Source organism: Penaeus vannamei, chromosome 39 (assembly GCF_042767895.1).
Source record: "Penaeus vannamei isolate JL-2024 chromosome 39, ASM4276789v1, whole genome shotgun sequence".
Classification (NCBI taxonomy): domain Eukaryota; kingdom Metazoa; phylum Arthropoda; class Malacostraca; order Decapoda; family Penaeidae; genus Penaeus; species Penaeus vannamei.
Window position 1 is genome coordinate 21769443 of NC_091587.1, and position 12500 is coordinate 21781942.

Sequence of the window (12500 nt, forward strand, 5' to 3'; positions counted from 1 at the left end):
ATTTGATAAAAAGATCAGATGATTTTAAAGATTTTGAATTTAAGACTGGTTACTTTTGAGCTAGCATAATAGTACTAGCATTTCCCACATTTTACCTTTATAAGGGTTTAACATTTTTGGCATGCTTATAAAATTATCTCTTTTGAATGTTAAGAGTCAGTTTTACTTTCTTACATGCACATTTGATTCAGTTATTGTAGTTTACAATTATAATTCTATATTCCAGGTACAATAAAGAGGAACTAACTTGTCCATTGTGTGAATATACTTGCACAGTGGAAAAGTCCTTCAGAAGGCACTTGAAATCCCATGAAACTGGCCGAGGCCCTGTCTCGAAGGTCTCTTGCTGCATCTGCGGTGAGTAGAAGACTGTATGACCAATTTAGTTTAAAGGCACAATACCATCAAGGATAGAAGGCAGATGTTTTAGTTATCAAATTATACACCACCAGAAAGTATTTCAATTTTTTAGTAGAGAGGTCTTAGTGCTGGTCTGTAGCTTCTGCAGTGACAATAAGTGTCATTCCCTAACCATATGTCATGAAATTTCTGTATCCCCGAATGTCTAGAGTTCTGACACCCTGGAATTGGTGAAAGAGAACGACAGAGGCAGAAGTAGAGATGTTCTAGAAGAATGAAGTAGTGGGAGTGAAGAGAAATAATAGAGAGAGGAGTATTTGTTTTGAACATTTGTTCTGTTGGCAGTGCACATAGTGGGATTAACCCATTGGCTGTGGTATTTTGCAATATGGTGCATAGTCCCGGAGCATTATTTATTTTGGACTTGGGCAACGTATGGGACTGCGCTGGAGAGTGTGCACTGTGGTGTGGCGGTGCTGATTTCCCTCCTTTGTGCCTATGTATATATGAAAAAATATATGTTTGCAAATGTATATATAAACCCTTGCAAATACAAGCAAGCATGCTAACATACGTTAATGTGCTCAGAAAGAGTGGAGGGCCTGGTTTTAGCATGCACCAAAAAGTTCAACTCCTCTGGTGGGTTGAACTCCCCATTGCCCACGCAGGCCCGGGACAGCAGGCTTGGGCCCTGGAAGGCCGCTAGAGGGACGCCGGCTTGGCAGCTTAGCTCTCAGGCCGCGTGGCTGCCCATTGCTCCAAGTGATTGGCTGTCAATTGCACTTTGCATCACTGCATCACATGATGCCATCAGTGGCCGATGGGTTAAGAAAGTCTAGTATTGTGAATATATATTTGAAATATTAAAAAAAATTATTGATGTGAAAGTGATAGAAGCAAATAGATTTTATGCGGATTTGGATGTTATTAGTAGATTGATTCAAGTATAGAGAACAAAATTACATTTGTCTCTGTGAAGTGGCTGCTGCTATAAAGGGTGTTGACTTTGTGCTTGTTATCTTGGACAGGTGTCTGAACACTCTAAAGTTTCTGACTGAGGCTGATAAACTACTGGTTATAGTACAATATATATTTAAAGGTTTAGGATTAAATATTTGTTTATAAGTTTCTAGAAATTTTATTTCTTCTGTGGGTACAGGAGACTCTTCTCCCTCTCTCCCCCTCTCTCCCTCTTCTCCCCTCCCCTTCCCCTCTCTCCCTCTTCTCCCCTCCCCTTCCCCTCTCTCCCTCTTCTCCCCTCCTCCCATCCTCCCCTCTTTCTTCCTTCCCTCCTCTCTCCCTCTTCCTCTTCCCTCCCTCTCTCTCTCCCTTTCCTCCCTCTCCCCTTTCCTCCCTCTCCCCCCTTTCCTTCCTCTCCTCCCTCTCCCCCGTTTCCTCCCTCTCCCCCTTTCCTCCCTCTCCCACATTTCTCTCCCCTCTCCCCCTCTCCGCCCTCTCTTCCCTCTCTTCTGTCTCTTCTGTCTCTCGCCTCTCCTTCCCTTCTCTCCATCCTCCAGTGTCCCATTCTTCTGCCTCATTTTCAGCCACCTCCTCACCTCTTTCTATACGTTCTCCTCTCTAGAAAAATTAATTAGCAACCATCATTATTTCTTTTTCAACAGGCAAGGACAGAACAAGTGAGGCTGATCTGAAAAAGCACATGAAGAAGCATCGGCAAGGGAAGTACTACCGCTGTGACATCTGCAAGTTCCAAACCGTACAGTTAAAGAAGGTAATTTTGCTGAACATGGTCTCCTCTAAATAATCACCTTTTTCAGTCCTTCTATTAAAAAAAGAAAAGAGAAAAAATAGATATGGTAGTTAAATAGTTCTAGTTGATAGTAAAATTAGTACTTGTAATTTTGTTATTATTTTTGAAGCCAATACTGTTAGCGATGTAACTTAAAGTATTAGAGGTAGTTTGTATCTAAATAGAAAGATTTAGTGAAGAATGAGAAGGACACTAACAGCAGAAATCTGATATAATATGATGGTATTGTTGTAGGTAAGTTACTCAGTTCAAGTGCTCTGAATGACCTGAAGTTCAAATGAATTATGCATATCATGCATATCAGAAGATTTGACATGCAGTAGTCACTGTTTTTTTTTTTTTTTTTTTTTTTTTTTTTTTTTTTTTTTTTTTTTTCCAAAAAACAACATAAATTTCTTTTGTTCCCCCAAAATGTGTACTTTATGTATGCATCTGAGAATGTATTTTTATATTTTGATTATCTGTTTGAGCTAAGGGCTTCTCATATTCTCTCTTTTTACATGTGCTTAACCCATTGGATTTGGATGCTTTACTGCCAATTTGTGGCCCAAAATATGGGCCCTAGGCTCATGTTAGTGGAGACACTACCGGGTGTGCAGCTTGTAGGCCAGATGCAAATGAACACTCGTGTATGGTGACAAGACTCTATGCCACCCCTTTGCAATATTATTCTGCCTTTATCGGCGCAAGTGTTTTTATTTTTTATTTTTTTTTGCAATTTTCAAATTTCTATATATGTCATTTGATTTAATTTGATCTATCCAGATGGTAATAGATTGTTTTCCTTGCACAGACTCCATAACTCTCTAGGTAGTCCGTGACTCAGTGCAATAATGATAACAATAAGTAAAATTTTGTAATGTTAAATTTTTTTTCTCCATAATATTAAATTTTCTGTAATACAACCTGTGCAGGAATAGGATCCTCATTTATTGATTGAAATCATTCAAAAGCCCCTTCCTAAATGCCAAAATGAGTCTTAATCATCCTCGAAGAGGTTTGTGCACTTGTGGCGAGTTTTTCCTATCACCCTGGCCTTCAGCCGAAACACAATGGCAAGTTCACATCACCCTGGCCCACAGTCTGATTTTTTTCATAATTTGTTGATGATGTCATCTGGATCTTAGGGGTTAACTGATATTCCTACTCTTGCATCACAGCTTTTGTCATTGTAGAAGGTCAAAGTACGGAAGATGCAGAAACACTGATAGAGGAATATTTCTTCCCAGCTTATCCAGCACCGGAGAATGCACACGGGGGAGAAGCCTCACCTCTGTCCATTCTGTCCATATCGTGCTGCACGGCGAGACAACCTCCGGTCCCATGTGAGACGCATGCACAAGAGAGAAAACATGTATGGTGACACTTTCACACCCAGGCCCCTCCTGTTGGCTGAGGCAGACATCCGGGAACACCTGCCAAACCAAGTAGACCACCAGCAGGTCCCTGGCACGCCTCTCCCAGGTCCAGCGCAGCCACACCCACCACCACAGGCTCCCTTATAATCCGCATGGGGATAGCTCCAGTATGAAGGGCAGAGCTATTTATCCTAATTTTTATGAGAGGCTCTCAATACAGTATCCTGTGTCTTATTTATTGTCATGTTCTCTCTCAGTGTACCAAGCCAGTGTGCCATTACGTGTTTTAAGGGTCACCTGGATGAATGATGGCTTTGATTGGGGTCAGTGGGTTGATCCACTCCCACAGGAAAATGAACACAGGATGAGGTCATGAAAGGATTCAATGATTTTTTTTGGTAGAGAGGCACTTGCCTTATTATTAATCTGCAGTCAACTGTATGAGGAAAAGATTCTTTTGTCTCCCACTTTCAAAAAGTTAGACTTAATGTACGAGTCTGAGATAAGGTAGAGTTCTATTACAGTGATCTGAATGTTAGTTTGCTTGTGGACTAAAAAGAAAAATCTTAAAAAAAGGTTTTATTTGGTTTGAATATATAGAGAATATTATATTGAGTTGATAGTTATCAAAATTATTAAAGATAGTTTATTTCTTTTATTTTATTTGATATTGGCTCCTAGAGTCCTTGGTACCGGTGGTTTTCGGTAATTAATAATCATTTGACTTTGAAAAAGCTAATGAATAATTAGAAAATATCTATTTGGAAAGTTAGCATTCGTCTATAATGGATTTGTTCCTCAAAATTGTGTAAGGTGGTTTTCATTGCTGTATAAGCTTACTAAAAATGATGGTTTGGCTTTAGTGCAGTGCATTTATTTCCAAGATTGAGCTGCTGTGGCATTTTAGATGAGTGTGTTTTCAGCATTGTAGGTGTTACAATGGTAGCAGAGAGATATTGTGTTCATAAGCAGTTCCTCTTGGTATAGTGCACAGACTTTGATAATTAAGTGTTTCAAATTTCAGCAACACCTGTAGACCTTGTGTGTATATGGTGTGGAGTCATGATTCATTTTGGAAGGAAACCTAAGGAAGATTGGTTCTTGGTTAGTCACATCAAAGTTCGAAAAGGAGAAAAGAAAAATCAAGTGTCTCTCCGACCACCATCCTCACCCATGAAAGTCTTAGACATTTGGTAGGGAATTTGTTTAGTGTGTGGTTTAGTGTCTCTGATGGGCTTGCTGCAGCATGTGTAAGTGGTACTTTAGTAAAGGTGTTCCAGTATTGGGTGTGTAAACCGAGAAACTAGTTGCACATATATGCATTAAGTATATACTGTGACTTGTATTGTAAGTTTAGACAAATCACCTTATGCAAACATAGATAGTGAGAGAGAGAGAAAAAAGAATAAGAGTGCAAATCTCAAAAAACAAGCTTTTTGCTTCAAATGTTATATATATTGTTATGTAGATTTGTTATTATTATTATTATTTTTTCTTTTTTTGTCCACATTGCATTTTGAGAGGTGAAAATAAAACAAGTGCAAGAAAGAAACTCTGCCATGAAATTTGTATTGGTGTGAAACTAGGAAATCCAAATTAGAAGTAGTAGTTCTCCTATGTGGGGGAAATGCACCTAAAATGATAGAAAGGTATCATCCTGTTAAGAACAAGAAGAAATTGACCAGGCGATAATAAGGAAAAACAAAAAATTACCTAAAAAAAAAAAGTGTTGTGTATATATATCATTAACATATTTCTTCTTCATATATACAGTAAATCTTAGCCAGAGAGAAATTGGTCGTTTGCTAACATGGATTGTTATCTTTTTGCTGCTCAATATGTAAGTGCATGACCTTAAAATAAGTACATGTTTTTAAGATAGGTACTCTGCTGTGTAAGGAAGGGTGCAGGAGGAAACAGGCTGTGGCCAAGTGAATTGTTACCCACATACCCTTGTGTAGAGGATATGCCCCTTTTTGCCTTTCATTTTATTTATTTCATTGTGTTTTGATGAACATTATTTACAATGTTTATGTGGCCCTCCTCATTCCCCCTTTGGGCAACTGAGAGGGTTGCGAAGGAGCAAACTTTGGCTAATCACGTCTTCAACTGCTGTGTCAAAAACATGGTAGAATAAAGTTCTACATGGTTCATAGCCTTCCAGAGTTACGCAAAAGGAAGGTTTTGTATTCAAGAATTTCTTCATTATTATGTTATTATTATTGTTATAATTATTATCAATATTATTATTATTATTATTTTTGTTATTATTGTAACTACTAATATAGTTACTATTATTATTATTATTATTGTTATTATCATTATTACTGTTTATATGATTTTCATTACTATTAATAGTAATATTTTCATAACCATATCACAAAGTAGTTAAAGAACCTTGACATTAACCCGAGTTTGCTCACAATTTAAACTATAATATCTACCTCAGGATAATCAATGTACATCCCTTACCTCAAGACTCCTCTCACACCAGCTCAGAAGGCTAAGAACATGGGTGAGGCACATTGGATCAACAGCTCAACACCACGGCATTGTTATAGCGTTAATATACTCCCGTGTGTTTGTATGTTGTTGCTATTCCTAGTGTTGCAGATCCATCGTAAATGGAAGCCAGAGTTGGTTGCAGATGCGGTCGTTGTTACCTCTTGCTCAGGATTACGTTTTGAACAACTCAGGTATGTCTTGTTCATGATATTTGCAATTCTCCAGTGTAATTTAGCTCAGGATTTTATCAATTAAGTCAAAATATGTACAAATGACAGGTTACAAACATGGTTATCAATTGTGTATCTCAGGAATCTTACTTAGTACAATATCAAACGGATTCATCAAGTGTGATGGAAGTTGGCGTGCCTTGGCAACTCTGAGGTTGTTTTTAAATACAATTTTGCCAAATAGAGAGACCTCAGTGCTGTCAGTGCCGCAAACTTCGCCTAATACTTATCAAAGAAAGTCCTCGTGAGTTGTGATCATAGGTGTATAATATAGCACACTCATTGGGGACTGCAGGTGATGACGTTGCAGGAGTAGACATTATTTTGCCAATGACCTATTTACGTTGTTACTTTTTGGTACCCTTGTTTAATGTGTGCATTACGTCGCCATTGGTATTGATGCATTATATTATTATTACTATTACAATTTATATTTTCCAACTAAGGATGTTGTTTTACATTTTGAGAATTCTGATATATCATAAATGTAGTAAGGTAGTATCTAAGATAATCACAGATGTTGATTGTTTCTCTTGATTTGAAGAAGAAAAAAAAGGAAGTAAAAGAATAACTTTTGGGTTAATGCATCTTAAAATAAAGACCTTTTTAGCTTTTAAGAAGGTCATTTTTGCTTCTTTATTTGTTATTACTGTTATGTGTATGCAGTGCCTTTTGAGTTAAGGCATGGTGCAGTACATACATGAAGACTCAGGTACATGCCACAGCAACAAGGTACAAATATTAAAAAGAAATATTTCTACATTCAGCATTCAAGAGCTACAAGGGCATGATATTTTCTTATCTCAGGAAAAATAATTTTAAGGGTATGAGCTCTTTTATAATGTTTTCATTTCCTTTCCATCCTTGTGCGATGGAGGTACAGTAAACATGAGAATGTTGTCAGCAAAGTCCATTTTGGAGTTTGTTGCCTTGTGTATGGTTTTACTTTTAATTATTGAGTTTTCATTTTCCATGGTTCCATGCCTTGGCAAACCGTTGCATTACCAAAGCAGCTATCTATGATTTCTATTCATCCTTTTATCTTGTCACATGACCTGATATAGGAAGACATCCTTAATCTGTTGAACTTCTGCAGATCTTTTACTATTCAGCATACTTTTTTTTTCTTTACATTTATACTAGGCTTTATGCAGAAGTTTTGGCTCAATTTCTCATGATTCATTACGGGTAATTTTTGTGTTTGTTTATTTTGTTGTAAACTTTTTGATGCCAGCTGTCTTGAGAGTAAGTGCATTATATTGTGAATTTGTGTAGTTATATGTTCTTTACTGGGCATGTTTGAATTTAGTGTGAATGAACTTGTTCTTGATAATGTCTAGATTATAGAGTGACAGGACTTAGCAATTTTCTCAGTTCTGCATTTGTAAAAGCAAGATTTTGTTGCAACATGTTCTTGTACCAACAATGTCTTCCTGTTCCTACCATGCACATGATTATGTTCCAAGAGTACATGTTCATAGAACTTACTAATTTGATGCCAATTCCAATCCCTTACTGATATAATTCCAGTTCATATGAAATGCAATATCACAGTTCAAGGTTTTCAGATAGTGCACCTTGCGAGAAACAAGTGTATGGTAATATACACAGTCTAATGTAATTTTAATCTTCTATGTACTTCAGATGCATGAATTTATTATATGATTATTATTAAGTTCACTGTTTTATTTTTATTTAGGTTTATGATCAGATTCTATAAATTTCGTAGAGTATCTAACTAAATGTCGCTAAGTTCACGTGTCAAGATTCTTCATATTGTTTTTGGTATGAAGTTATTTTAGGAAATTCCTCCTTTTAACACATGAGTATCTGTGAAAACATTATATCATTTGCAATACCTTTCTTTTTTATGATTATTATTAAATTTTAGAACTGAGCTGCTCAACTACAATATCAATCTATGTAATGTATTTCTCACCTATGAATATCAAACGTTTGACTGTTACTTGCCAGTTGTGACTTTCATAATGTGTTTTCCACAAAGCTTACATTTTCAAGGAATTTAAGCTCTGTGTTGAATCCACTTTTTGTCCCATTGGTCTTTTGCAGATGGTAGTTAAACCATGTTAAAATGTGTGCAATCATTTCATTCATATATCTCTCTATAACTATTTGAAACTGATATTTGCAGAGCTCATATGTGTATAGTACTAATATGACATGAAATCTCTCCTGTCAGAGGAAAGAAAAAAAAAAGATGGTTGAATTTTGCAGAAAGATTTTTTTTTTTTGGCGTGTGTGCAAATGTAGTAAGATGCATGTGTTGCTGAATGCCATGAAAAGGGAAAATAAATTTTATTATGAGGTAATCCCTCCCACTCAGGGAAATGTCCACAAACATATGCGTTTGGAGTAGACACCATCAGAAACGGCAACAGCTTACATGTCTCCCTAAATGCACGAAAGTCTAAAGCACTTGATTGGCAAAGTGCATCTACACCCTCATAATATTGTACATAGCTACATAATATGGTTAATGTTGGCAGATTTTAGGAGTGTATAGAAAATTCTCAAGTCAAGTTGGTGTGTATGTGTTATGGTTAAGCTGTATTTTATACTCTTCACCAGTCTATATCATGCTTATGAAAAATAATTTTAAAGAATATTCCTTGATGTAATTTTTTGATAGCACGGGTATATTACTTGTATGCAATAGATTCTGAAGATGCAGATGTGTTCATGATGTTGGTATTATTATTGATACCAGTTGTTTAGTTACCTCAATTCTTGCTTTTATTGTACTCTGATTGTGATGACATAGTTTTTTTTTTTAATTTGACAATTTTTTATTATTATAATTATTATTATTTTTTCTTTTTTTCTTTAAAGCACATAAGAAGTTTAGGTATCATTGAAATGTATCAACATAGGCTCTTGTAAGACGTTTTAGTCTACACATTTAGGAAGCCTCCAATTTGAAAAGCTGCCGAACTCTACGGATTGCGGAGATTTTGAACTTGGCTTTTATACAGCTCTTGTTAGAAGAGAAGCATTAGAAATTGGAACTAGTGGTTTGGATATTGACAAAGAAAATGATTTGCTATGTTTGTACTGAGTAAGGAGGAAGAGGAAGTATCTCTTTGCTTTTATTTCGATATGCTTTAACTTTTTACTGACAGTTGTGGGAAGCTTATCACAAGTGGCCCATGGCCTTGCTGGTAATTAGTATATGATGAAAGTGAGAAGCAAATTCTTCAGGATATTTGTTTTTCAAAATATAAGAACCCTGTAATCCAAAGTGTCAAAAGAATTTTTGACAACCCTTTTTGGCTAAATGTTCCATAAAACTTTATTTTTGCAAATTCCCTTCTCTTATTAGAGTTATGAAGGTTATGCCACAATATATGGAAAGTGATGAATCCAAAATGAATTACAATGGTAAAAACTATGAAGTTGGTCATGAATGCATTTTATGAATCCACTGTCCTATGTGATTGTCTATTCATGGTACAATGTATATGCATTTTTTTTGACTTGTGACGCATGATCTGAAACAACGAATAATGGACAGTCAATCCCATATGTCGGTGGTGGTGAGGATTTTATTTGTCCAGATGTATTTTTCACTTTGCACATGTTCTGGCAAACCTTGGGCAAGAAATCAAGTAGCTGGAAATTGGCACTAGCTTGTAGTTTGCTGAAAGAATTTTGTTTGTTTTGGTTTAAATAGGGTTTTGCTTGATTTTGGTTTTTGAAATTTGTTAAAATGCTTAAAGCTTGTAGGAAACTCCCCGGAGAATAATCTTGTAAGATTGATTCTGGATAGAGAGATTTTGAAATTAATCAAAAAGAAAATTTAATAACTTGAAATTATTTCAGAGAAAATTTAATGATAAATTGGAAAGACAATTTTGCTACTGATTCCAGATGCAGGAAGTGTTTTCATATGGTGGCAAAGATTCATCAAAAATAAGCTGTATTAAAAATAAAAAAGGATGAAGAGACTAATTCTTTAATAGTAAATGAAAGTCAACCAGAATCGTTATTAAGTGAGGAATAGCTTCTGTCAGATAGGAAATTCCTGACAGTAATATTGAAAGAAAAAGAAAATCAAGCCAAGGTGAAGTTTATACAGATATATAAATATATATTATAAATATATGGAAAGTGAAGTATGTTCATGCTCATGTTGATGATTTCCGGTGAGTTGGTAGATGAATTTAATTTTTTTTTTTCACCCCCCCCCCAGTGATGCTATATTGTTTTGAAATTATATTCAGAGTGGAACTTTATTTCTTATGTTAACTAAGTATCATATTTACTTCGTCTTATATTTTTCATAGATAAATAAATATTCAACCTATGAAACTTGTGTTTTTACCATATCCTCTTGTTATATAGATTGATTTTTTTTCACATTCTATTGTCTTCGTTTTCTTTGTCGTGACTTCATAGATTGAAACGAGATGAAGCAAACTAGCTTTAGTTAAAGAAAGTGAAGTACGCAACTAGATTGAATGCCAAAAAAAGTCCTGTGAAACTAACAATAAGATAAGGACTTTATTCCATTATTTAGAATTCTGGTATGAATTGCAAACACTGGTAAAAATACGAAGTTGGTAAACACACTAAGCAAAGGATGTGTCATGTGATGCATATACAACAGATCCAGAATTCATAAAGTGAATATTTTTGTAGGAAAGCGCAGTAATATGCCTTGCTATAGGCAGGGCCGAACTGTGATGAGTTGGAGTATTTAGGCTAATGAAATCATGGGCTAACTGAAGTGAACCCCTGAAGTGAGCCCACTTGATTTGGACTAGGGTGTCAGGATTCACAATTAGGGCTCATAATCTTGAAAAGGCATTCAAACAGAGCATTTTATCTCAATTAAAAGGCCTTTAGCAGAAATTCTTCATTTCATATAAAAGGCCACGAACAAGGATCACTTTTGGCAAGTGGGTTTTCAGATTCGACTTACCTGTTTTGCAGTTGAAATTTTATTTTTATTTTAGTAAATTTTTCAGCAATGCAAAATAGTATACTCATGTAAAAATGTAAAATAGATAAAAATCATAATATATACATATATACATTATATATATATATATATATATATATATATATATATATATATATATATATATATATATGTGCGTTTTTTTTTTTTTGTGTGTGCGTGCGTGCGTGCGTGTCTCCGCTAAATGATGCCTGACACCAAAGAAAAAGAAAAAAAGCCGACGGCCGACAGCATAGCCTTCAGATAAGAGATAGGGATTGTCTAGCCAATGTAGACTACAAGGATTTTTAACAGCAATGGGTTAAAAAGAAAAAGAAAAACGGAATTCTCCAGCGATCTCTAAAGGGTAAGCCCCTGCCTGTGTGATATTTTTTTTTATAGCTTGTTCAGTTAATATAAATACATCCATGACTTTGACAGATTGGTTTTACGAGATTCATATTACTTTAAAATGGTTAATGGCTAAAACAAATAAACGTGCCATACATCAAGATCATATGGTACTGTATTACTTTAGAAATAACCTAACCTAATCTAAGCAGACGAAATCTTACAGAAACCAGACCTTTGGTATCGTGATTTTATTTTTTTATTTTTTGGTATTAGTACTGCTATTATTATAATGGTGTTATTTCAGTCAGAAGAGCTGCTTGAACAACCGTAAATGTCTTCCAATTAAATCTCTTTGAATATCTTGTTTCAGTGTATCTTTTGATGTTTTTAAAAATGAATGAGTATTGATTGTTTTAACTGCGAACTTCACAGGTTAATGGTTAGTAATTGCAAATAATAAATGGACACCAAAAGTCATACAGCGATGTGATAAAATATTGCGGCGAAGTGTAAAAATGAGTTAAAGATTAGAATAAAATGTGTTAGATGTCAAAGGGTAGAGGGCGATTAGATCAAGTGGAGAGTGTCTTTGTCTGAGAGTATGAGGAAAACTGCAAAAGAGCCATAATGGTTTAGTGAGATTAGTCTAGCTTCGCCCGGGCCTTTACCTATGTGTGCCTCGATCAGCCATAATAAAACAATCAGCGATTGGGTAGTTGAAGTGGGAGAAAGTCTAGAAAATAAGATATGGGAACAAGGGAAGGTGGTGAAGTATCAGGAAGAGTATCAGGTGGGGAGGATTCGAAGATGCAGTTGCCAAATATAGGAGGTCATGTGATCCAGGTGGGAGTTGTAAGGAGAATGGGGAAAGATGGAATAGTGGTGCGCATGGAGGAGAGGATGGGGTGTTTAGGGAAGAGCGGGAGGAAGGGAACTAGGGGGAATTGGAAGAGGAGGAGCAT

At 35.7% G+C, this 12500-nt stretch overlaps 1 protein-coding gene across 5 annotated transcripts in view; it reads left to right on the plus strand.

Annotated features, from left to right (window-relative positions):
- Window positions 1-10553, plus strand: part of LOC113805719 (dendritic arbor reduction protein 1-like) — a 27444-nt gene extending 16891 nt beyond the window's left edge. For all 5 annotated transcript variants that reach the window (XM_070117012.1, XM_070117014.1, XM_070117011.1 and 2 more), the window contains 3 exons: window positions 227-357; window positions 1983-2092; window positions 3361-10553. In XM_070117012.1, coding sequence (XP_069973113.1) covers window positions 227-357; window positions 1983-2092; window positions 3361-3636 — 517 coding nt within the window. In that variant the 3' untranslated portion in view covers window positions 3637-10553. The remainder of the gene's footprint in view (window positions 1-226; window positions 358-1982; window positions 2093-3360) is intronic.
- The last annotated feature ends 1947 nt before the right edge of the window (window positions 10554-12500 follow it).